This window comes from Fusarium subglutinans (assembly GCF_013396075.1).
Source record: "Fusarium subglutinans strain NRRL 66333 chromosome Unknown NRRL66333_c0000059, whole genome shotgun sequence".
Classification (NCBI taxonomy): domain Eukaryota; kingdom Fungi; phylum Ascomycota; class Sordariomycetes; order Hypocreales; family Nectriaceae; genus Fusarium; species Fusarium subglutinans.
Genome location: NW_023502122.1, coordinates 134,755 through 158,150, shown reverse-complemented (window position 1 = coordinate 158,150; position 23,396 = coordinate 134,755). Strand labels below are relative to the sequence as shown.

Sequence of the window (23,396 nt, the reverse complement as noted above, 5' to 3'; positions counted from 1 at the left end):
GGCTAGAATGGTGCGACTGCCATGTAACATCAGGTAAACCTTCTCGACCAGTAACAGTATCAAATAAACGACAAGCAAGCTTCATCCTTGGCCAATTTACTACGGAATGTATCTCAGCACTTGCGTTAACGTTATATGTGTTAAACTATAGCTAATACCTCCTCCAATTTTGTCCTTTCCATCATCGCCCAGGATTCAGCATCCTACAAACAAACTTAAAGCCATCATGCTATATCAAGCATCCCCTAGACCTTTTCCTCTTCAGAGTGAGTATCCTTCTTGACCTTGGTGGCACCAGGGACTCTGGATGAGAGATCACCAAGCGGAAGAACATAAGGGAAGTCGACCGACTGGAGAATATGGCTCAAGAAGATGTACCACCCCAGAAGCGATACAACGAAGAGAATCGCAGCGCCAGCGTGCTGATATGTAAGCGACTTAGCAGACTCGCCGTTCGCAACAGCGAAAAAGGAGGCGGAGAGACAGCCGACTGTAGTGAAAACTGTCAGCGATAAAACGCGTAGCAGGAGTGTTGGGGAGCTTACAGCAAGGAACCAGAATGACCAGAATAGTAAAAAACACTACATTCGTGCGGATACTGGCGACAGCGAAGACGGCGCAGAGGATGCCCATCGAGATAAGGAAGAACGAGAATGTCGAGTAGAACTCGGCTTCCTTCAGCCCGTCCGCGACAACGTCAGTTTTGGAGTACAGGCCGTAAGCATTATAGTCTGGAACAATCGTTGAGCCAAAGGTGAACCAGAAGCCGCCGAAGAGACCGAACAGGACCGAGGGGAAGGTATTTCCTAGGATCTTTTGTTTGTTAGAAGACTGGTTTATAAGGATTCGTTCGAGGGGTGAGTGGACTGTACCCATTCGCCGATGCTACCGAGAAGCATGAGAAGACCGCCGAACCAAAAGTAAGCGCCGCTATGATTGATTAGATCAATGATGTTGGAGGAAGGTCAGCGACACTTACACATTTGCACCAGCTCCAAAGCCTCCTGCACCATGCCAGCCAAGCAGTGCCATGGAAGCAGGAGTCGTGCAGAGCAAGAACCCTCCCAAAGCTAATCATCGCGTCAGTAAAAATACACGCGACAGAAGCAACAGTGTCTTACCCAATGGCGTCGGATTGCCCAGCTTCTGCCGCAAGTCGCCCTTGACTCGGCTGTGAGGCGCCAAGTACAGCTGCTCAAACATCTCAGGAGACATCGAGATACTCCCCGTAGTATGGGCCCTCTCCAGATGATCAGCGCCCTGCTCGGTGAACGTCTTGATAGGTGAGGTAGACATGTTGATCGGTGGTTAATACTGGAGAAAATGTGTGGGTAAAACAGTGGAGTGAGAGAGGAAGAGAGAAGATGGCACGACCCAGAATATGTACTCCAGAGGATTGTCTCCACGATGGCAATCTGGGGAAGCTGGGGTTGGAGATTAGGGCGAAGCTCCCTTGCCCCGGAAACCATGTACCTGAGACGAAGACGTGTACCGCGCTGTGATTCGCGTATTCAGCGGGAGGGCTTGTACCCTACTGAGCAAGATTTACTCATCGGCAGTCGGTTCCCGTGAGCAGGAGGCTCTTTCTCTACGGAAGGCACGGAAAAGCCACGTTCTGAATCAAGTCTAGACGTGTCAAGGGAGGAGGGGGACTTGTGAAGCTCAACAGTTTCGGCACCGGGGTGTGTGAGGGTACGCTATGCCTACTGTAGCGAATGCATGATCGGCTGCGGTGCTGGTCCCTGCTGCAATGGCAGCCTGAGTGGTGGTATTGGGTTGAGATCTAATTCTAGACGCGCCGGATTTGGTCCCCGTGGGGGAGATGCAACCCCACGGGGAAAGTTTGTGGCATACGCAGAGCTTGGGCTTGAGTTAACGCTGGGAAACCACATGGCGGTATGGAAGCGTACGAGTTAGTTTGGTCAGTGCAGTGCATATGCCGTGTGAATGCTACATGATATGGGCAGGGGTCCTGTGATGAGAAATTGCCCTCCTGCCACTCTGTTTCCTACAACTTACAGCCAGCGCAGTCTATATCTTTGGCATCTCTGGGTTGATATCCTGCGTGTTAATCTTGTTATTGATCTGCAGATTAAGATTCCTAGCTCATAGAACATCCCGTAGAGCAAGATATTCGAAGTAAAGTCGGAGCCGACTCCGTCAATACACAAACTAGCTCAATACGGCAAGGCTCGTGCCGATCAGCATGGTTGGCAGGGTTTATGAGTCGGCTCCGCACTACAGCTGCCGACTGAGAAAACGTGCGGGGTAGGATTTGGTTGACAAGACGAGACGAGTCTGGGGAAATACGGATACGGACTTCTCCACTCGCTGTCAAGAATCCTTATTCACGGTTGTGAGTAACTGTCGAAGCTTCTGGACATGGAAGACCGAATGTGGTATGTTTGGCATCTCGATTGTCAGCGTTTGGATGACGAGATTGCGGTTCGGGATAATGGAAGTCGCGCGTCGGTGTCAATACTACCAAGTCCTGGAAGATTGTCGGGATATCGAGGTTTTCTACCGATCGGATGGCATCATACGTTGCTGATCCGCAGTGAATCAATAGGGAAGTCTCAGTATTGTGAGTCGGAAACATTAGTTTTGTGAGAATCTCCGGATGTATCTGTTGGAAGCATGGAGGATGAAGCAACCAACTGGCTTTCCTGATGGGTCAAGCTTTCAAGACATTACCATTACGAGCGATATTCGTCCTCTCCTCAGGGCCTTCTATCAAGCATCAGTCACTACTTTTTCTTCCGACGTGAGCTGGGCCAACTCCGAGACATTCCTACACCAGGGCACTTACCCTAAGCCAACCGACTTGTTATCCAAAGGGACCCGTATTCTAGTAGATGCTTCCTCTTTCGTAGTAGGTAATTTGATGCATGGCAAATTTTATTCCCTGTCCTGGCTGTGTCCTTCGTTATTTGCGACTGAGTATCAGTGGGAAGGGGTTGCCGTAATGTCTTAAGTCACAGTGCTGTAGACAGACTTTCCCTCGATGACCGAGACCAGGTTTGAGAGTTGAAACACATCAACCAAGCATCTATTACCCATCCTGATGTCTCGCTAAGCTATACCTTTGCTAAAGAGTCGTAGTATAGATCAATTTGCGTCTTGGGCATATCCTTCCCCTGTTCTCCAGAATGGTCTTGACCGCCTTGACAAGAGTTTCCTCCAAGCCTGTAAACCCTTCTAACTTTGCCATCTTCCCCAAAATCTCAGCACTCCTCTTATTATCCACCTCTCCCGCATCTACAGCCGACTATTTGACATCTTTAAGCAGAACCTTACCTGGAAACCGTCGATGGAGTATCTCCAGAATCACCGTCCAACAATACCTCCCACCGAATGCAAGGAGTCGCTCATTATTCACATCGTCGAGCGTCAGCGCAGCCAAGTGCAATAGTGCCGTATCCTCGACATCGACGTACCATTGCGATGGTAGAATAGATGGTGCATCAGGATAGCCTTTGACGACGGCATCAATGACGGCGGCTGAGCTGCGGTAGCTCATGTTCTCGGGTGATATAGCGATACCGAAGTTGACATTGGGCACAACCGTGTTGAATGAGAAGGACGGTTTATGCTCGCGCACCCACGCAAAAGCGGCTTGCTCGCTGCGTGCTTTGGCTGCTCCATATAACACGATCCCATGCCATCGCGGGTCCCCTTGTCCATCCCATGGCTCTGATGTCTTGCCAATTGCATCGGTGTTCCAGGTCGTTACATCGATCTTGTACGGTTCGCCTGTCGTTGGAAGAGCGCATGCAGCTAGTGACGAGGTGATAACTACACTCTTAACGCTGGGGACTTTTGCCGCAGCTTCGAGAAGGTACACGTTGGAATTGATGGTGTCTTGAATGACCCCTTGGTTCTACGGGTTCATGTCCATGTTCATGGCAGTATGAACCACGCCATCCACGCCTTTGAGCGCTTCATCGAAAGCACCAGGTGTCGAGATGTCGGGGACTTGGGCAAGCTCGAAATTGGGGCCAAAAAATGCCTCCATCCAGGCATTTGCTGTGATAGAGCGAACTGTACCACGGACATGATAGCCGCGCTGGAAAAAGACTTGCACTGCGACGCTAGCTATGTAGCCATTAGCGCCTGTTATGAGGATCAGACCTCCTGGAGGAACTAGAGACATCGCGGGAGATGTTGCTGTTGAGTGAAGGCGGGCGATAGGGACTGGAAGTTGATGAGAGCATGTCGGATATTGTCAGCGCTGACGGGATGTTATATAGAGTTGCAAACATTGTTCAACGAAGCGTAGGAATAGCCTCATCAAATAGCCCGAGTCTTACATGCACTAACACTCCATCGCTATCTCGCATCCCCAAACAAGTCTAGCCCCCTCGCATTCTCAATTAGGAAAACGAAGCTCCACTCTGACTCCCTCGTCTAATGAGAAGCAGTCAAAATCAAGTCCCCCTTCTCAAACTCTTCCTCTCTCTCGTTCTCCCAAAACATATCATGTCATCCCCGCGCTTTTCCAATACGATCCTCGTTCCAGGAACGAGTGGCCAAGCCCCCTCGATACAAACGTTTGGGGCGTTGGACCAGCCAAGGAAGAAGCGGCCCCATCGGAAGAGTCGGAAGGGTTGCGATGCCTGCAAGCGCCGGAAAGTAAAGGTATGATTACCCGTTTTGTGCAGGGTTCGAGTTGACAGCGTGTAGTGTGATGAGAGAGTGCCGTGTACGAATTGTCTACAGCGTAACGAGCAGTGTTTCCAGCCGAGTCATATCTCTGTTCCTATTCCCGTCGTGCCTAAGACAATTGACCCGGTTCCGTGGATCAATCTCATGCATCTCGAGTTGTTTCATCACTGGGATAAAGAAACTCGACCGACCCTTGCATTTCCGCAGATCTGGCCCATCGTCCTGCAGCAAGCCTTTCAAGTACTTCCTCGAACTACAAAACTATGGATTGTTACTGATATGAATTAGGAAGACTTTGTCATGTCGGCCATCCTCTGTACCTCTGCAATGCACTTATCTTACCTCTGCCCCCACGAGACTAGATACAAAGATGCTTCAGAGCATCTGATGGCCAAAACCGTCCAATTATTTCGGAAGAACTTATCCCGTCCGCTGAATAAGCAGAACTGTGAGGCTCTGATGGGAACAGCCCTACTCGTCAATTACATCTCATGGTTCGATCTTGACTTCCTTCATGGCCAGACCAAACTAGACCTTTCGAAAGACCAATTATTCTTCCTCACGCCTGGTATCATTGAGTTGTGGTTTCGGTCGATGCCTATCTTCATTGACCAGGGAAGCATCTTCGCCGACGTCGCGAGGCATTCTCCCAGGTTTCACATCGAGCAGGCTCTTGTGTCTTGGGGTCATGATCCAGAGCGTTTTATTGATTTGTTTATGGCGATCTGGGATGATCCTCGATGCCAAGGGGAGAATTGCCCTGCGAAAAGTGATGAGCCGACGTCGTGTGCTTGGCGTCTTCTTCTTGGGATGGAGAATCAGATACCGCATCCTTCACCCAAGTCTCCCCCAGCAGAAGAAGGGTCATGTGAGGAGGATACACACAACCAGTCACTCACTCATCTCAAAGAAGTCATCACCGATGTCACAGACAAGTTCACATCACCTAATCACCCAGCAGCTTCCGTAGTTCTATCCTCCCAGTCCGACCGCTCAGTCTTCGAAACTCTAATAGGCCGCGTATCGCCTCTTCTGTGCTGCGCATCACTTGCAATCGGCCCGATACACCACGACATATCTTCCATAAGCAACTACATTGAGGAGCTATTGTTTGGGGTTCCGGCTCTTTGTTCTGGGCCGATCGCGCGCTGGATTTGTGACGGAGACTCCAGGATTCTCATGTTACTGTGCCACTTTTACCGCGCCACGCAAATTCTTCTGTCGAAGACGAGAAATTGGTGGGGGCATACAAGAAGTTGCGTCATGGAGCATCTCATTATGGATGAACTCAAGATGAGAGGGCTTCATTGCGACTTTTATCTTTGACGGTGGATTCAGTAGAGGTCGGTTCAAGGTGTTTATCACACTGGAAAGAGGGAAAAGAATGATAGACAATAGCTTGATACTTAACTATAGAAGTCTCAAAGGGAGTTGAAGACATGCCTTGCTATCAGTTGTACAAGTTCTCGTGCGTTGGAAGGCTGAATGCGAAAAGTCCTGGGGTGCAGATGTGCCAGTCAAGACATTTCCTAATAGTCATTGATGCAAATTAGATCAACTTCAGAATCCACAGCTGGTCAGTACGGAGATCGTTGAGGGATCCATGCGACCCAACAATGCGAGTACTTGGAAAGTATTATAGTCAGTAGCGTTCTCCAACTTTCACAAAGAAAGGACTACTCACCCGTACTGAGCGCTGCCACCTTGGAGGGTAACCCAGGTTCCATTTGGGATGTTCTCAATCCTACAATTCTGGTCAGTACGTCGATACTCGCCTCTTAGGCTGACTTACTTGACAATAGTTCCATGAGCGGGGAAGTATCCAACAGGACGGATGCACCAAAGCTGATGCCCTCCAAAACCACCATACTGCCAGCCAACGATTTCAGTACCATCAGAAGTACCTCCGTTGTACAGATCCATAGCTCCTACTCAAGATTCAGTACCACATCCTTCATGTAGGTCAGTAGAGGCACTTACGTCCAGAAGCCCTGACGTTCTGAAGTCTGAACTGAGGCTGATCATCAGGACCATGCTGATACTTAACGCACTTCCACTGCTGGTTCTCGTTCAGATGGGCTTGCCATCCGATGCAGGGAGTGCCGTCGGGGGGGTTAGTGAAGCCTAGTTTTGTGTTAGAGCGAGAAGAAGAGTGTGAAGAAGGGCGTACCATCTTTGAGATCGATGGCGGTGCCGGTTGCGAAGTTGACGAAGGCTACGGTCTTGCCTTCGAGGTCGTGGGCGCTGATCATGGACATGTTGATGATTCTTTTGTGGTTTGCTGTAAGTAGTGTATTGTTGGTGTGATGAAAAGTGTTTGTTATTACACAGGAGAGGCACAACCGACGGCCTTTATACCTTTTCTACACGTTAGCTAAAGTAGATATATCTTCGACGTCCAGCTGAACGATGTTGATCCCTCCCCTAATAAGGATCTCAGCTATCCATTTGTAATAATGGTGGAATCTCGGTGAAGCTCGAGTATTGAAGTCTGTCGAATAAGAGACTTGATTTCCTAGTTTCACCAAAAACGAGGCCTTCCAATATCTGCGACATGGGCACGACAGTTTAACAACACAGGTACCGCTAATATGAAATTGGTCATTGAACTCCCCTCAGCTGGTGAAAGTCCCGCCCTATTCCCAAAACATGCTCAATGGTAGTATCTCCGCTCGGACGCTGCCGAAATCTCACTGCATGACGGCACGTCTCAGCTAGCCACAATTCCATAGACCCCGCTTAACATCACTTCAACTGTCTGAAAAGTTACGGTACATTCTATTACACATAGATATGCCGGCAGCTGCAAATGTATCATCATGGAATATGGGTATCGAAATCAGCTCACATTCCCCAGTCTCAGCTCGCCCAAATCAACGCCACGTTCAGAACTACTACATTCATGCTATACCGACTATTCTACCATTGAGGCATATCCATCTTCGATGCCTACCCCTCCCAAAGAAACTCCTGCTTAATCCCCGGTATCAACGGCCTCAGCGCCATACCGTAATCCCCTCCATTCGGTGTCCTCATGAGCGTATGAATGTGGAACTTGGCAGGTTCCTCATTATTCAAAAACACGCCTGAATGGTGATCAAACTCAAATATCACAACCGGACTCTGAATCCGATAGTAAAACGGATCAGTATCACCGTACCCTCCGATCCAGCACCAGTACGTCTCATGAAACCACTTCTTCAGCAGTTCCAGGCGTAGCTTTCTAGCTTTTTCAGGTAAATAGAGGAAGAACTCATTTGCGATGCCGAGGATGTACTCCTGCTGTTGGGTTGACATGTCCGACACGAGAATGCCTTCGTAGGGAACGATTCTGTTGTCGCGGTAAGCACCGCATAGATGGCGTTGATCATCATGATTCCATCGTCCATGAGGCATCGCAGGATCTTTCATAAGCTTATACACTTGCGAAGCCTTTTGCTGCTCTGATGAAAGACTCTGCATCAGACGTAATCCGAGAGCTTCCTCTCTGTCTAAGATTCGTGTACCCTTGTACGGTCCCTCATCAATGAGATTAGGCTCCGCGCCCGTGAACCACGGTGACACCACGATCTGGGTCTTGTACAGAAAGATATTCAGACACAGATGATGGCCGTAGAATGAGTAACCCCAAGGTCGAGTTGTCGAGGGTTCACCGAATAGAACAAAATTGTAAGAGAATTCGTTCATGACGGCAGGTGTCTCAACTAGTTCGCCTAGGAAGTGATTGACGCGCATGGCTCCAAGGGCTTTTTGGTAACCTTCTAGCGAGAGCGTGAGTTCCAGAACTTTAAGCACCTTTGACCTCAAATCGTTTGAGAGTTCATCGAGTCGAATGCCTTTGTCGCTGAGGAGAAACTCAGGGTTTGACCATGAGCGCCATTCGGGGCTATCGATATGATAGCATGTCTTGAGCTTCTGGTCCTCGCTCAGATTGGCGCACAGGCTATCCACGGCCTCTACGATAGTGTCGATGGGTATACCATCATCTTGCAGCTCAAATAGGCCGTCCCTAACGACACCTGCGTCGCGTTAGTCGGTTTTAATGATATGCTCATCTCAGCGGAGGGTATCGCATACCATCATTTGTGATACCCTTATAAGGCTCCTTGAACAAATCGCGCCAGTGCAGGTATAATCCATGAAGCCAAGGCGGTTGGCCCTCTTTCTTGAAAATATCAGCATATTCATAAGAATCCTGCTTCTTCATATTCTGGAAGCGCGGCTGGTTTAGGTCAGGAAGATACTGGCGAAAGGCCCCATCAGAGCCGGATTGCGAAGCCATGATTGATGCTTGCGTGGGTGACAATAAGATCAAGTGCTGGCTTCAGTGCCTACAAAGCTGGAGTATGAATGTCTGTTTCAATTTGTAACGACGCGATCCCCTCAAAATACAACGGATGTATCATACGTTTCTGGCTTCTGATATCCGTCTTTCTTACGACGACTGGTAGTTGTTGATTGGTCTCCGGGTTTTCCGTCATCACCAAATGCGGGGTTGGAGTGGGTGAGCGGGATATCCGGGGGCTCCGATACAGGAGGTCGGCAGATAATAGCGGAGTTGGCGGGCGGCTTCGTTCATCAGAGTAAATAATATCGCGAGTACAAAGTGATACCAGAAATTGCACATTGACTTGAGACTCGTAATAGCAAACTATTCACGATGGCTTCTTCTGCATTCAAGCGTAAGTGGATCCCCACCACCAGATGCGTCAGGGCTAACAATGAGACAGGCCTCGTGCGTTTCGTTCCTAAATCAGCACCCTCAAGCATCTTGATCGGAGAGCCAGTCCAAGCTTCTCTTGATGTCGGTTTGGCATCCCGTGAAGGCAAAGAAATTGCGGTCAACGTTTTTTCGGGACGGTCTGTCTTGTCGCCAGGTTCGCGAACAGACCGTACGGAATCCGTTGAACGACTCTTGTCGCCTTTGGCGCAGGAGGAAGTCGGAACCATTCGATGTATCGGATTGAACGTAAGTACATTAGATAAAATGAATGAGACTGAAACTGATTATCTGCAGTACGTTCAGCATGCGAAGGAAGTCAAGATGGATATCCCAACAATCCCCACGCTGTTCCTGTAAGTATCCTGCCAGCTCTCAACGGGCAATGTCCTAACGTATGCTCCAGTAAGCCCAACACAGCACTTGGCGACCCTTGGCCAGCTCCAACTCTCCTCCCCAAAATCACTCAAAACGACGGAAGTGGTGACTACGAATCTGAGCTGGCAGTCGTGATCGGCAAAGCAGCAAAGAATGTTTCCGAAGAGAACGCCATGGACTACGTCCTAGGCTTCACAGCAGCAAATGACGTCTCGAGCCGAGTCTCTCAACTGAACCAGTCGCAGTGGTGTTTCTCCAAGGGCTTCGATGGAGCTTGCCCTATCGGTAATGCCTGATACCTAGAGGTGGCGACAAAAAGCTAATCAGCGATAGGTCCAACTTTGGTGTCGACCTCGGAGATTCCAGATGCTTCCAAACTTCATATTCGGGGTCTCAAGAATGGCGAGGTTATGCAAGATTGCTCACTGGAGTATGTGTCTCTATCTTTCCCTTTTCCGTAGGGTTTATTAGCTAACATCACGTAGCGACCTTATCTTTAGCGTTCCCAAGCTGGTCAGCTTTCTGTCACAAGGAACAACCCTCCCAGCAGGTACTGTCATTATTACTGGTACACCAGCCGGCGTCGGTATGGGCAGAAAGCCCAAAGAAACTCTTTCTCATGGTGATGAGTTCAGAGTTGAAATCCTGCCACATATTGGGACGTTGGTTAATACCTTTGAGAACGAATAGTCAGACGCCTCATGATAGATATTCAGAGAAACAAAGATCATATTTATTTTATAAAATTTGCAAAAAAAGGATGAGTAGTGTAGTGGGCTTTTTTTCTTTTCTTTTTTGTTTCTTTATTTGATACTGTTATCACTGTTCTTTCTGATTACAGTTATCTCTGTTCTTTCAGTAGTGGTATCTCGTTGTATGGCGGGAAAGATATTACAGTTATCCTGTTCTTTCCACGGTGGTTGTCGGTCTTTGAAGCGGGAATTGTAGCGATGGACTCTAGAGAGTTGAGTTCTAAGTCTTTGAGTTCGTGGTTCTTTGTTCTTGCCCACTACACCACTCTTGTTCGGTTGTGCTAGAAATACAGCGTTTTTGGAATATAAGGCTTGGTTTCGTGCTCAGTGTTAGTCATCTGTGAGGTGGACGTGTCTGAGGATGTTGTTAAAGTTTGTCAGAGATGGATAAGTCAATCCAACCACTCAGAGGCACACACTCCAACAAACTTTGGCAAAGAGCACTTGGGCTACAGAGTGACTCTGTCATAAAGGTTAAACACAGCACACAATTTTCACGAACAGCCAAGAGCACAGAAGATGTCAGAGACACCATCTTCATTGCTTGGGGCATTCTTACATTGCATCTGCCTGACATCAATATCCATCACATCACTCGGGGCTAAGACCTCTGTGCATCGAATATTAGGTATTCACATTACCAATAAACAGTAAGCAGTGAACAATAGACAGTATGAGGCAAAAGGATATCTATTTGTTATATATAAATGGCAAAAAAAGTGAGTGGTGTAGTAGGTAGGCTGTTTTTTCTTCTTTTCTTTTTCCAATTGCTGTTATCTCTGCTCTTCTGGAGTGGGAGGCGCTGTTATCACTGCTCTTCCAGGGGAGGATAGGAGTTGTAACTGCTGTTGGTAACTGCTCTTTCAGAGGGCGCTGCTGTTGTCTCTGCTCTTTTTGTGGTGAAGGTAAGGGAGTTGAAAGGGTGGACTTTGGGATTTTGGGTTCAGATCTTACAATCTGAAGGGAGTGCATTACCTACTACACCACTCTTGTTTGGTTGTGCTAGTAATACAGAGCTTTTGGAATATAACCCTTCAGACTGAGCGGCACAGATTTGTCATCCGTGCGGGAGATGCGTGAGGGACGTGTTTGAGTTTGCAAGGAAAGTCTGTATGATCTTTGCTGCAGGGTGAAGAGATTGGGAACAGTTAGGCAGCCATGCTCACCATGATATGTAGATTCAGTATGTAAGACGATAGATTCAACACGTGCATCGTGTTGCATAATCAGCCTGGTATCCAAGATTTATTGGTGATATCTGCCTGACCTTCCCATCTTTGTGATCTAGCTATCCAGCAGAGGAGGGACCTTCTCAACCAGATACTCCACAATAGCATCCGGTCCCTTCTCAACCTGCAATCCCGTCGGAATAGCGTGAAGCTTGATATCAGGCACAATAGACTTTGCCAATGAGTGAATTTGCTCCGCCTCTTCCGCAGTCCACATGGAAGCCGAGAACTGAGAAACAAAGTTAGACTCATCGCATAAACTTTCTGGGTCATATCCCACTCACCAATACATTCGGCTTGTGCTCTGTTACTTTCGGAACCACCTCATCGATGCCTAGATTGATTAGTCACGTGTCCGAATTGCACTCTTGGGAAACTTACTCGAGCAGTTAGCCACGTAGATAATCTCATAGTCATCTTGCAGTTCGGTGATCAAGCGTCCGATGAGGCGCTTTGCGCGCTCTGGCGCCGTGTTGACGGTGACGAGTCGGAATGGACCTTTTCTTGTAGACATTTTGATGGTATTTTGCTTGGAGGACTATTTGGCTAAGTGTTGTATGAGATGAGGTTAGTTATACATCTCTGACGGCAGTTCGGATATACCTCGCCCGCTACCCCGCGGAACTTCCGAGAGGATGTGGGGACGGTAGATTCAGGTGGCCGGTCACGGAGGAGGACATGTTGTATGAGCTCCGGGGCTCTCACTCTACTCCATCTCTAGCAAGCTCGACGAAAAGCAGTCGGAATAGTGCAACAAATTCCTCATCGTGCCCGAAAGCGCAAAGACATACATGCAGCTGGCCGCGTCCGATTCAAGTCGCCTCGGCAGAAGTTCGGTTAACGGGCTCAACAGTTAGGCTTCCATCGACTTTGTCAAACGCGGGGTTCGTGTGTAACAAGACACCTACTTCTTGTGGCTGTAAGTGCATATGTTACTCTTGTGAGCATATTGGTAGAGATCACTTGTTCAAAGGGTCGAACGTTCTATAGAGCTCTTATTAAGAGACCTATTGCTCTTCTCAGCATCTTCTGTGCCTGCCCCTGGCTCTTGGCATCAGCGACCAACTTACTGGATGGACCTGACGCCAAATCAAGTATGCTGTAGATCCTGGTCTTCAATGGAACATCAATTATATTAAATAACCGGAAATGGAGATATATGCCAAGCATTAGAAGTAGATATTCTGTTCTGCCATGATTGGCATGAAGATATGATCATTGGTGGTGAAGTAAGGAAGAAGCATAGTGGTAAGAATAGCTCTTTAATTTAATTCACGACTACCAATAATAATTTCCGCCAAAGTCGAACTTCATCGATATCTAAGTCCACACCCTGACATGGCGAGCCATCTAACTATGTCAGAAAAAGGAGCATTGTCCCCATGCTCAGGGCCTCGTGGGTAGCCACGGTGACAGGGATTGCGATCCGTGTTGAAGCGATGCCTACCTTCTCCAGTATATGTTGCAAGCCCATGAGCATTTTTCTGTGCGATTATCTGCTGTTCCAATCTCCAGGCCATTCCCTCCTCTTCTCTGGCTTCTAATAACTCTCTCAGCCTCGCCTGCTCGCGTCGACGGCGATCCTCTACAAGGATACACCCTGCATCGGTTTCCTCAAACGGCCTCCTTTGATTGAGCTGCGCGATAATTGCGGGAGGTTCGAGAGATTGGCAGGACACGAAACGACGCAGAATCTGCAGCCCAGATTCCTCATCACCGAGGAACCGAAAATATTCACAACCGCCAGCAATCATATCTTGCCAATACCTTTCGGAGCTTTTCAGTGCTACTTCACGGCCCTGACATATCTGGCCCAGTTCTTCGTTAGGAATGGTATCCCACATAGTGGAAGCTACTACTACACGAGAGTAGAAGTGTGGACCGGCGAGAGCCTTAAGCATCTGTAGGTTGAGGAAGTCCGCACCGCAAACTCTTGTGTCCGTAATTCTGTGTAAGTAAATTATACCAGCAAGACAGTGTCCTGAACCTGTTTCAAGGTATCTTATGATAGTTCTTAAAATATCCATATTATCCCGGGTTGTATCATTGAAGCCGGGGGTATCAATCAAAGTAAAAGTTGAACCACTTTCAGAGACGTCGTAAGACGCGCAGTGAGTCGTGCCTATAAGAACATAATAAGTGACTTGCTTGGAGCTTTAGTTAGAGTATAACTCACAAGAAACCATAGAATGGCCAATTCTTGCCTCACATCTAGCAGTGCGGGCTATGAATGAAGACTTGCCAACCCCGGTAGCCCCAAGGAGGAGAATCCTATGCTTATCTGCATTTGGCGGTGTGTGTTGTCTCTCAGTAGGCTCACTATACTCTATCAGATACCATCAAATTGCAAATAATCCAATAGTAATACCTTGGAACTAAATGCCACGTGTCTTCCATGATTTGTTTCATAGAAGAAGTTATAATGGAGGCAAGGTTGATATATCTTGAACTTTGACTAGAAGAGATCTAGATCCTGGGTGTGTAGAGACATTTATGAAAGGCATTGATTTCTGTTAAATAGCATGATCTAAGAACAATTCTTACTTACCATGATTGGTGCAGACCGACGTGTCCGAGCGGCAGGGTGAGATAACGCAATTCGAATACGAAGTGAGGCTTTCAAGAGAAGCAAATCATTTTTACCCTTTCAAGCCTTGTGAGAGCTCTTACAACAACACAAATCCAGGAAACGTCATGATATTTCTATTTCCTGAACATCAGGCGATATCACGTTGTATACTACATCCTCCTGGCCGAAGGCGAGACGAGGCTTGGGAGACAGCAAATCATTCTTATGCTTTCCAGCCTCGCAACGGCTAGTGTTGAGTCAAATGCAGCACACGTCACCATTTTTACACTTAAGAACCACTGAGGAGGAAAAGGGCCGGAATATGCTCCTGTGGCACGCCGACCGCTTTGCAAATGATTAGCCCCAGGGCTTGGTGGTGGCCTTTATCACCTCTGTCGTCTTAAAAACAGGTCAAGAGGGTATCAGCTATCAAGGTGCAATTGCGTCACCACCACCTATGACTAACGCTGGCTTAAATGTGTCTTAAAGTGAGCTGAACTCACAATCAAAGACTGCTTCTAAGTCATAGCGACATTGTCTAACCTACTTATTTAATCCAATAGGCGGCCTGTTACGATTCAACTATTTCACCCAGTCAAAGAAGCAGGACTCTTCAATATCCAACGCATAATGGCGCCGTCTACAAACATTATTATCGCAGTAATTGGCGTTACCGGTGCTGGAAAGACGACATTTGTTAGCAAGGCTGCCAATCGAACAGACTTGGAGATCGGCCATGGGATCGACTCATGTAAGAGAGTCCCTCACTTTACGCCTAAGCTAGAAGTCTAGACTAACAGTCAGTCCAGGTACACAAGACATCGAATCGGTCACGTTTAACCTTGATGGCAATCAAGTAACGCTGATTGATACGCCCGGTTTTGATGACACTTTCAAGTCTGATGGGGACATCCTACAACTGGTCGCAAATTACCTATCCGCAACTTATGAAAACGGTACACTATTGAATGGAATTATTCTTCTGCAGCCTATCCATGGCACCAGGCTTCAAGGTAACGAAATGAAACGGACTCGGCTGTTCAAAAGAATTCTTGGTGAGGATGCATACAACCGCGTCATCATCGCGACAACAATGTGGGGTATGCTCAGAGATGATACGCATGGCGATCAACAAACCCAGGAAAGAAAAGAACGCAATGATGTCTGGGGCGACATGGAGGCACTTGGAGCGCAAATTGTTCGCCACGATGACAATCAGAACTCAGCCTTGAATATCATTCGCAAGGTGTTCGACTTTCCAAGTCCTCAGCCTCTACAATTTCAGACCGAACTTGCACTTAATAATGGAAGGGTTGCGCTTACGTCGGCTGGAAGACAGCTCGATGAAGATCTAGGAGAAGTCGTCGCTCGCCTCAGACGAGAGATCAAGTCATTGAGACGAGAACGAAAGGCGGCACAGTCAGAGATTCAGGATATGCAAGAGAGGCTTCGGGAATTTCAGGCACAAAAGTCTAGCCTGGGTGGGGCAGTTGTAAGTTCACAGGCACTTCACTCAGAACTGATGAGGGGCTAACAGTGCTACTTTATTAGACACAAGGGTTTATGGGGTTTGTTGATACAGTTGCTAAGACAGAATGTATTATCCTATAACTACAGCAAGCTCCCTAGTATCAAACGGGTTACAGAAGCCGGTTTCATGCGACATCGATGAGGACCAGTTTGACAACTGGGAGATGGTGGGTTGGCGGATATCTGGACGTGTGATGAGAGATTGATGTTAGTATAGCCAAGATATACTCTGAGAAGTGCCGATGGCCCAAGCAGCTAATACAAGACTGGTATCTGTTTACTCGGTCTATTTATGCTACAGTATATTCATCTGATAAATGTAGCTAGATGTATTACCTAAAAGAGCTTGTAAAGATGCTTTTGCTGAGATGCAAGTACACTTACGTTCTATAGCAGCAAAGTTGACTTTAGCCCAAGGACTATAGCTACATAGTACCACTCTCTGGCTTGCAGCTTTGATCACCGATGCTTTCCCACTGTCGGTGTTGGAACGAATCGCGACGTTGACCCCACAGTCAATGCTTTGCGTACCTCAGGACACAGAACTTAGTAATGCTGACATATTGCGGGTCCGGATCGTATTCCGTTAATAACGTTTATGTCCCCAGTTTGATAGTCACTCCGTTCAAGTGGCAAGCTGCATAAGGTAGTAATTGCTTGTCAACATCCATTTGGACCATCATTGTGCAACCTCATTAGTCCCTCCTTTATACTCTCCAGCGCAATTCTATCAATGAGCACCATGGATGATGCCAATTCTCTGCAGTTTCAGCTCGATACTGATTTCAGCGAGATGGCAGACACTGAACAGAAAATTACCTTGATCCTTACATCCTACCTTTCAGAGAAACAGAGCATTACTACTCCAGAAGCCGCTGCACAAATTGATAATCTTTTTCCGCACCAACCTGAAAAAGACGGGAATAGAAAATCACTAGGAGGTTTCCTTGCCGCCTTTTGGGACCTTGCGTTCCAAATCGCTGTCCAGCTTGACTACCAAAGTCAACAAATGCAAAAGTTCGTCTCTTTGATTAAGGCCCTGCGTGACCTCCCCAGTACTGCTATCATGGAGGACGGCAGGTGTTTATGGCAGGACTTACCGGACTTGTCGCTTTTCTTTACTGAAAGATGGAATCGTAAGTATTTGATCCTGAGATTCTTGCTCTGCAACCCTTTCAAAAAAGTGAATGTAGCAATCTAACAAAATCAATAGAAGCAGGAATTACGAATCAAGCTACCATTCCACCTGAAGCTATTCGGCGTTGGGTCAACATGAATGGCCTAGCCGCATATCTCACGATTGAAAACCTCTATGGAGGTTTGTACCGCGCTTTGGAAAGTATCAAGCTAGGGCTAGAGAACGGCAGCAGAAGGGAAGCTCAAAACATCATCGATTGTTTTGCTCCGGCAGCGGCGACTTGGTTTATTCTGTCGTCGCAGCACATTTATCACATGTGCAGAGAGAATGCCCTCCAAGACTCAAGTAATCGGGGGCAGCTATGGAAAGGGAGATCTGGGTTCAATTTGGAGCGTTGGGCTTTTTGGCGATCACGATTTATTGAGTTGAGAAATCACTCTTTAGCAAATGATGAGCTGAGGGAGGTTTTTTTGGAGGCGGAGACTGCCATGGAAACAGTGAGCGAGTGATTCAGCCAGCCGTGTATTTCATATTGGTATCATTCCAAGACTACAACAAGACGGGAACACACCCTCTAATTTGACAGCTGATATTGGTCTTGCTGAGTATACAATATACACTGAGCACTTGTATGCTGGAATGATAAATCTTTCTGCTTTGAGCAAGTGCGGCTTGAACAAGCAGTAGAAATTGATTAGCCTTAACTTAATATCCTGTTTCGCTCTACTATATGTCTACTGCTAGCTTCCTGTACGCTCAGTCCCGATTGTTGTGGAGTTACATGCATATTTAAGAATAAAAACTCGTTTTGTCTGGCGGTGGCCGACCCGACACATCAGGCCCGCTTCATGGCCTTCAAATGGTCTGAGGAACAGGGGAAGAGGCATATCATTTCCTTTTACATGTTGCATTGAGTTTACTATTATCCGACCGCCTGCTTGCGGGACGAGCTGAGTACCTAGCTGATCCGTCTTGAGCGTTGCCCCTGTACATTAAATTGGAAAGACAGGGGGATGGCTCAGTCATCCAAGTATAAAGACAAGCCTAAGAGCTTACTAAATGTTGATCCTAGTAATTCGAGCTCAGCTTGAGTTTGGTAAAGAACAATAGTTTAGGGGACAAAGAGCTCTTGTGCTCAATACCTCGTATTACCCTGGAAAACGACCTTCCACTCCAGGAAGGCTGATATGATGCTCCTCGGACTATGGCCGTAGGATTGTAATCCCGAAAATCTTAGTATTTGAAGTCTTATTCCTCGTATTCTTATGCGACAGCTGCCTCTATAAATGATCTTGATTTTCCTCGTCTTTAGGATTATCTCGAGCAGCATCGTCTTTCTTCAGAATTATTGCAAGGATTTCGAAACACTTGTATCAATATGATTGGGCTACAAGGCTTAAGCGTTGTCCTCTTACTCACTGGTCAAGCTATTGCCGCTACTATACCTTCAGAATCGAACACAGGTCTCGAGGCTCGTGGAATGCCAGCAGTAAGTAGAAGCCACCCTAAACATCACGACTCCAAGTGAATTAGTCTAATTGATTGGTCTAGCGTGTTACCTGCAAAGTCAGCACCGGTACTTTTATCTTTACTGTACAACAGGCCCGCGAGGAGTACAATCGAGTGAAAGGTCTCTATAACCCGAGCACTCAGAAATATCCCACCAAGAGCGGTTATCCCCACGAGTTCAGCAATTTTGGCAACATCAAGTTCGGCGACACTGCCTGCAATTCAAAGAAGCACCCGGTCAAGATTTACGAATTTCCGATCTTTCAGCGCTCGTCTGAGGGCACTGGAGCGGTGCATTTTGATCCCAACAAGTCAAAGTCCGACCAAGCTAATAAGCCTGGAGAATGTCGTGTTGTCTTTACGGCGGAGAACGGGCATCTTTGCGGCGTTATGTGCCATAGGAGCATGACGCCCGGTGGCGATCAAGGATTTGACAAATGCACTGCCTAAAGTTGTCAATTTATTAGTTTGATGACTTTTGTGAGATTCTATATACTCAGTGTATATAATGAGCAAGATAATCAGTTAACTAAAATGGTCACTTTTATGAATATCCTAAAGGACAAATTGCTATCGACACATGATGAACTCGGAAATTTTAAGATCAGTGACTTTTTTCTTCCCCAGACATCCCGACCACTATCTGAAAGCTCCTTGCATTAGGTCTGGTCTTACCGCATATTCCACAGCGCTTCTACTTCATCCGATCCAACCGTCCTTAACATCTTCTAGGTCGGTTCAGATGGTGAATAGGACGGTGATACTTGAATGGCCGCTCTTATAAAATTTATCTTCCATGGGAGAAACGTAGCTAACGCTGACAGTTGGCAGATCTTTGACTCTTGCTGCTTTATTCGTTACTACGAAGCTACGGATGTGAGCTAAGGTGCTGTGGCCTCACGTGCAAGCATGGATTCTTCAAGATTGTAGCCCAAATGGCAGATTTGAACAGCATACAACATAAATACACCAATTCATATCAAACAACTGCATAAACATAATGTATGGCAGGTTCTAAGCGTCCTATACCTACCGTACCTCGCAACCTAGGACTAGAACGGGTCAAGGTTCAGGACTGCAGAATGGACTGTGCAGGTTTCATCCAGTGGATATGCAAACCGTGTTATACCGTCGAGCTTATTATCCAAGTCAGTGGATACCTCAAACCCAAACGCAGAAGTTCTAGAATTAAGGGATAGGAAACCATTTGCAATGTTCCATAATGACTAAGCGTTGTTGATACGCAAGGCCGCCAGGAATTTCATGTGCATGCAGGGGTCTGTTATGGTTTTGTTAGTAAGCCTGCTGCAGAGACCGGATTTATTAGACGGCATGACATGAGTATTACAAATCCGCGTCAATGAACCAATGACATCCCAATTTTGGTCGCAAGCAGTCAGAGATTATGCACCATCTTCTGAAATTGTTATCGCTTCACTAGAAGTTGGTGACCTATGTTAATAAGCTCAGTGCTGTCTGACATTCCCTCTCGTCCTGAAAGCTGTTCTTTCTCGAGATCACTCACATTCATGTTCCACGAATTTGCTTTTTCATCTTATTTTTGTCTCCACATTCATCTCACAATCGGTATCGCAATGCTATTAAAATAAGCTATCTGACAAATGATCATCGAATTTGTTTGACTTTACAATGTTGTTCTTACTTCTCAAAACACGCTACCGCGCAAGTGTCGTGAAGACAATTAAAACAGCACAAGAAGTGTAAGTGACTAGCCTAGAAATGAGTACGCATCACGCTTCTGAGGTATAACCCTCAAGGACGAGAGATTCTGACTCAGTTTATAGTCCCTTTTACCATAGCAGGAGGTACTATGGGAAAACAACTGCTAGCGAAAAGAATACACACCCTTTAACCATATGGGATTGCGAGCCGGTACGTTAACTTATGAGGCCGTGCGAACATGTTCGGCAGTAGGTTCTAAGTGGCTCCTAGCTTTATCAGAACATGACGCCGATCCTTGGATGGGCGCTCAAGGGAAATGTAAACATCGAACGGATGAGTAACACACTCAAACTGTCGGTTCTTCGTAAAGCTCCGTGGCTGGCCGGGCGCTTGGCATGGAGGGATAAACGTGTAAGAAGTCCCATCCATTCTTGGTACTATTTCATGTTCATATATGCACTTTTCTCAGGCACTGATAGTCTCCGGCTAAAGTTCAAAATCGATATCCCCGAAGCATCGCCGCAGCGGTCGGAGCCCTTTAGGGTCACTACTTTCAAAGCACCAGACCGAGCCCTGCACCAGATTCTTCCCAACTACATTCCTAGTGGATCGGCGTCACCTTCTGTTAAACGATTCGACCCTCGTAAGGTCCCCTGCCTACAGCCTCTAGCAGCCTTCACGAAAACAGCCCACCAGTGTGTAGCCCAGAATGAGCGGTTGATGCATCTTCATTTTGTGATCGCCAAAGACCTAACTCTGATGTGCGTCGCATGGCAGCACGTCGTACTCGATGCACCCGCCCTGAGACTGATAGTGGCCGAGTGGGAATGCCTTCTCGCGAAGGAAATTGGCATGCGCACGCACAATCCGGATAACCAGAGACCGGAGAGCGAGGGACTCAAGGGCAGACCTAACTTGGATGAATTAATCAGTACTCTTCAGACAAATTCCCCCTCCTCCCTTCCAGGATGGGCGGCCGTCACTCTTTGGAGTGGATTGAAGTTGAAACTACTCTCCAAAATTTATAGTCTTCGTTACCCGCGCACATTTGGAACGGCGTACTTGCCCCCAAAGCTCGTTACGGGTCTGGTTACGCGCGTAAGGTCAAACGCTGAGCCAGGGGTAGTACTCTCGAGAAATGACATCGTTGCCAGCTGGTTTTACAAGGTAGGATAATAACCCGCTAGGTTCACTGCTTCGATTGTATCCATCCGAAGTGAACAGGCTGATAAAGTAGTAGGCAACGTGCGGAATTTATCAACCAAAAACATCGACTACCTTATCTCGAGCTGTGAATCTGCGTGGCAAGCATGCTCTCATCTCTCCGACTGTATCCGGCAACGTTTTAGGCCTGGCCGTCATGCCGAGTGTTCAATCTGGCGCACTTCAGAATGCATCACTTGTAGATCTGGCGCTTACAACTCGCCGTTCTGTAGAGAAGTTCAAAAGTCCAGACTACGTCTCTGAATTTCTGGATTTCAGGATGAATTGCGGCAACGCAAACCGCATTGCAATTCCGCAAGCGAAGCTCAGCAATCAGCGATGCCTCATCACATCTTTCGTCAATCTAGGACTCTCGAATCCGAATTTCGGAGAAGGAGTGTCAGTAGAGAGACCAGTACAGTTAACCATGGAGCCGATTGTGATAAGAGTCATTGATGATCCTAGAGGCGGCTGGAGTATCCATGGAAACTTGCCACATGCAGCTTGGGATGCTTTGGAGACAAACATGGAGCGAGAAATGGAAGACCCTGGTGGCAAGTCTCAGCGGAAAGTGATCGATACTGGCGTGAAAGTGGTTTAGGAGATCATCTACTATCACGAAATCTGTGTGAAAAATGCGCATCGTTTGCTTTTATTGATCTTAATGCGAACCCAAGTAATAAGTTCTCTCTGCTGATTTTAGCTCTCAGCCACAAGTCTCAACTGCAAATAGTGATTTCAGATGCAGTCAGGAAACTCAACCTAACGATATTCGACTTTTCCAACAGTCTATGCATCTCTGCACCTAAGGGTTGTGAGACGCAATCTCAAAAGTAGCCCCCTCCCCACAATCCCCACCAGTCGCAAATCCACCACCACAAACATCCTGAACCGAAACCGAGATGCCCGTAAAGTTCTCATCAGAGTCAACCTTTCCCGGAAATTTATCATCTCCAGCCTTGACTTCACAGCCATTAATTCTTCCAAAGGCACTGGCAGCACAGTTGAAGGAAAACTCTCCCTCCCAGCAAGACGACTTGATCTTGAGCTCCATGTTGGGGTTGGCGCAGGGAGACGCGTTGCCCGGGTAGGATTCGCTGTAGAGCTCCTTGCCCGTACTATCGGTGATGGTCAGACCGCTCGTGTGGCCGGTTTGGGTGCCGCCTGGGCCGCCGGTTGCGAAGTCGCCGCGGGAGTAGATGAAGTTGAGGTTGTTAGCGGCGAGGGCGGAGCTGACCATTGCGGTAGTGATAAGGAGGGCTTTGAGTGACATAATGGATCAAGTGTATTTTTGAACGGTTCTTAAATGAAGTTGTGTGTGAATGGTTGTCGATATCAACCCAGAACGTGGCGACCTCAGAGCCATTTATAAGTTTTCCTTCAACAGCAAAGCAATCTTCCTTTGAGGTTCTATCAAGCTCTCTGTCATACCAATTTGAGCATACCGAGACCTCAGTTCCTTGGAAGTTATCACGATATCTAGGGTTCAAATCCAACTTTTGATACACCGCTCGAAAGAGATACTATAACAAGTAATCGACCCGCTTCCTTTAATGCTGATCGCGAAACCGCCTGAAAGATCAGCACACTGCCCCATCATCCTTCTAGGCTGCCAGAGTCGGTAGTCGTATATTTCGAATAATTTGGTCCGATCGTCATCAAAGCCCCATCCTTGTTACATCGGTACTGGATACTACCCCATACGGAGAATAATTGAGTCAATGTGGGGGTTGTGCGATGTTATGACATGACTTATTCGTTTCCGAATGTGGCTGAAGACATTGCGAGTATTTGACGGCTCAATCAACGCCAGTCTTAGACACATACCAAGTATGGTATTGAGTGTTGACTTGACAGGACACGGACTTCTCTTCCAAGCCAAGCTAGAACTGACTTTATCTCAAAGGTAAGTAAGGCAAGCGCTCCAGACTATTGAAGCTTGCAGCAATAGCTTACTCTATCCTGTGGGAAAGTGGCCAAACGACTGAATGGTGGCTTGGAGATGCATTACTAGTACATC

At 47.3% G+C, this 23,396-nt stretch overlaps 11 protein-coding genes across 11 annotated transcripts; 5 read left to right on the top strand and 6 right to left on the bottom strand.

Moving 5' to 3' along the window:
• Nucleotides 1-245: 245 nt before the first annotated feature.
• Nucleotides 246-1,296, bottom strand: FSUBG_5857 (GPR1; the record flags this gene model as incomplete). The annotated part of the gene is made up of 5 exons (XM_036683998.1): nt 246-490; nt 546-813; nt 873-930; nt 980-1,070; nt 1,122-1,296. 5 exons carry the CDS (start codon nt 1,294-1,296, stop codon nt 246-248), a joined length of 837 nt encoding a protein of 278 aa, XP_036538641.1.
• Nucleotides 1,297-3,268: 1,972 nt separating this feature from the next.
• On the bottom strand, nt 3,269-4,153 carry FSUBG_5856 (aldehyde reductase II; the record flags this gene model as incomplete). The annotated part of the gene is made up of 3 exons (XM_036683997.1): nt 3,269-3,297; nt 3,352-3,880; nt 3,929-4,153. 3 exons carry the CDS (start codon nt 4,151-4,153, stop codon nt 3,269-3,271), a joined length of 783 nt encoding a protein of 260 aa, XP_036538640.1.
• A 326-nt stretch (nt 4,154-4,479) lies between these two features.
• FSUBG_5855 (uncharacterized protein) lies at nt 4,480-5,752 on the top strand (the record flags this gene model as incomplete). Its single annotated transcript, XM_036683996.1, has 4 exons — nt 4,480-4,638; nt 4,720-4,905; nt 4,954-5,634; nt 5,681-5,752. The coding sequence occupies 4 exons, from the start codon at nt 4,480-4,482 to the stop codon at nt 5,750-5,752; spliced, it is 1,098 nt and encodes a 365-aa protein (XP_036538639.1).
• Nucleotides 5,753-6,214: 462 nt separating this feature from the next.
• On the bottom strand, nt 6,215-6,923 carry FSUBG_5854 (carbohydrate-binding module family 13; the record flags this gene model as incomplete). The annotated part of the gene is made up of 5 exons (XM_036683995.1): nt 6,215-6,290; nt 6,350-6,409; nt 6,458-6,593; nt 6,646-6,789; nt 6,836-6,923. The coding sequence occupies 5 exons, from the start codon at nt 6,921-6,923 to the stop codon at nt 6,215-6,217; spliced, it is 504 nt and encodes a 167-aa protein (XP_036538638.1).
• A 691-nt stretch (nt 6,924-7,614) lies between these two features.
• On the bottom strand, nt 7,615-8,947 carry FSUBG_5853 (uncharacterized protein; the record flags this gene model as incomplete). Its single annotated transcript, XM_036683994.1, has 2 exons — nt 7,615-8,684; nt 8,743-8,947. 2 exons carry the CDS (start codon nt 8,945-8,947, stop codon nt 7,615-7,617), a joined length of 1,275 nt encoding a protein of 424 aa, XP_036538637.1.
• Nucleotides 8,948-9,325: 378 nt separating this feature from the next.
• FSUBG_5852 (bifunctional 4-hydroxyphenylacetate degradation enzyme) lies at nt 9,326-10,453 on the top strand (the record flags this gene model as incomplete). The annotated part of the gene is made up of 6 exons (XM_036683993.1): nt 9,326-9,347; nt 9,396-9,634; nt 9,683-9,741; nt 9,792-10,048; nt 10,097-10,193; nt 10,249-10,453. The coding sequence occupies 6 exons, from the start codon at nt 9,326-9,328 to the stop codon at nt 10,451-10,453; spliced, it is 879 nt and encodes a 292-aa protein (XP_036538636.1).
• Nucleotides 10,454-11,799: 1,346 nt separating this feature from the next.
• Nucleotides 11,800-12,258, bottom strand: FSUBG_5851 (uncharacterized protein; the record flags this gene model as incomplete). Its single annotated transcript, XM_036683992.1, has 3 exons — nt 11,800-11,973; nt 12,029-12,078; nt 12,126-12,258. The coding sequence occupies 3 exons, from the start codon at nt 12,256-12,258 to the stop codon at nt 11,800-11,802; spliced, it is 357 nt and encodes a 118-aa protein (XP_036538635.1).
• Nucleotides 12,259-14,943: 2,685 nt separating this feature from the next.
• On the top strand, nt 14,944-17,490 carry FSUBG_5850 (P-loop containing protein; the record flags this gene model as incomplete). Its single annotated transcript, XM_036683991.1, has 7 exons — nt 14,944-15,064; nt 15,123-15,805; nt 15,851-15,881; nt 15,931-16,010; nt 16,277-16,392; nt 16,543-16,979; nt 17,057-17,490. 7 exons carry the CDS (start codon nt 14,944-14,946, stop codon nt 17,488-17,490), a joined length of 1,902 nt encoding a protein of 633 aa, XP_036538634.1.
• An 869-nt stretch (nt 17,491-18,359) lies between these two features.
• FSUBG_5849 (uncharacterized protein) lies at nt 18,360-18,940 on the top strand (the record flags this gene model as incomplete). The annotated part of the gene is made up of 2 exons (XM_036683989.1): nt 18,360-18,470; nt 18,533-18,940. The coding sequence occupies 2 exons, from the start codon at nt 18,360-18,362 to the stop codon at nt 18,938-18,940; spliced, it is 519 nt and encodes a 172-aa protein (XP_036538633.1).
• A 1,200-nt stretch (nt 18,941-20,140) lies between these two features.
• Nucleotides 20,141-21,977, top strand: FSUBG_5848 (uncharacterized protein; the record flags this gene model as incomplete). The annotated part of the gene is made up of 4 exons (XM_036683988.1): nt 20,141-20,211; nt 20,296-20,383; nt 20,444-21,340; nt 21,414-21,977. The coding sequence occupies 4 exons, from the start codon at nt 20,141-20,143 to the stop codon at nt 21,975-21,977; spliced, it is 1,620 nt and encodes a 539-aa protein (XP_036538632.1).
• Nucleotides 21,978-22,181: 204 nt separating this feature from the next.
• Nucleotides 22,182-22,649, bottom strand: FSUBG_5847 (uncharacterized protein; the record flags this gene model as incomplete). Its single annotated transcript, XM_036683987.1, has 1 exon — nt 22,182-22,649. One exon carries the CDS (start codon nt 22,647-22,649, stop codon nt 22,182-22,184), a length of 468 nt encoding a protein of 155 aa, XP_036538631.1.
• Nucleotides 22,650-23,396: the final 747 nt, after the last annotated feature.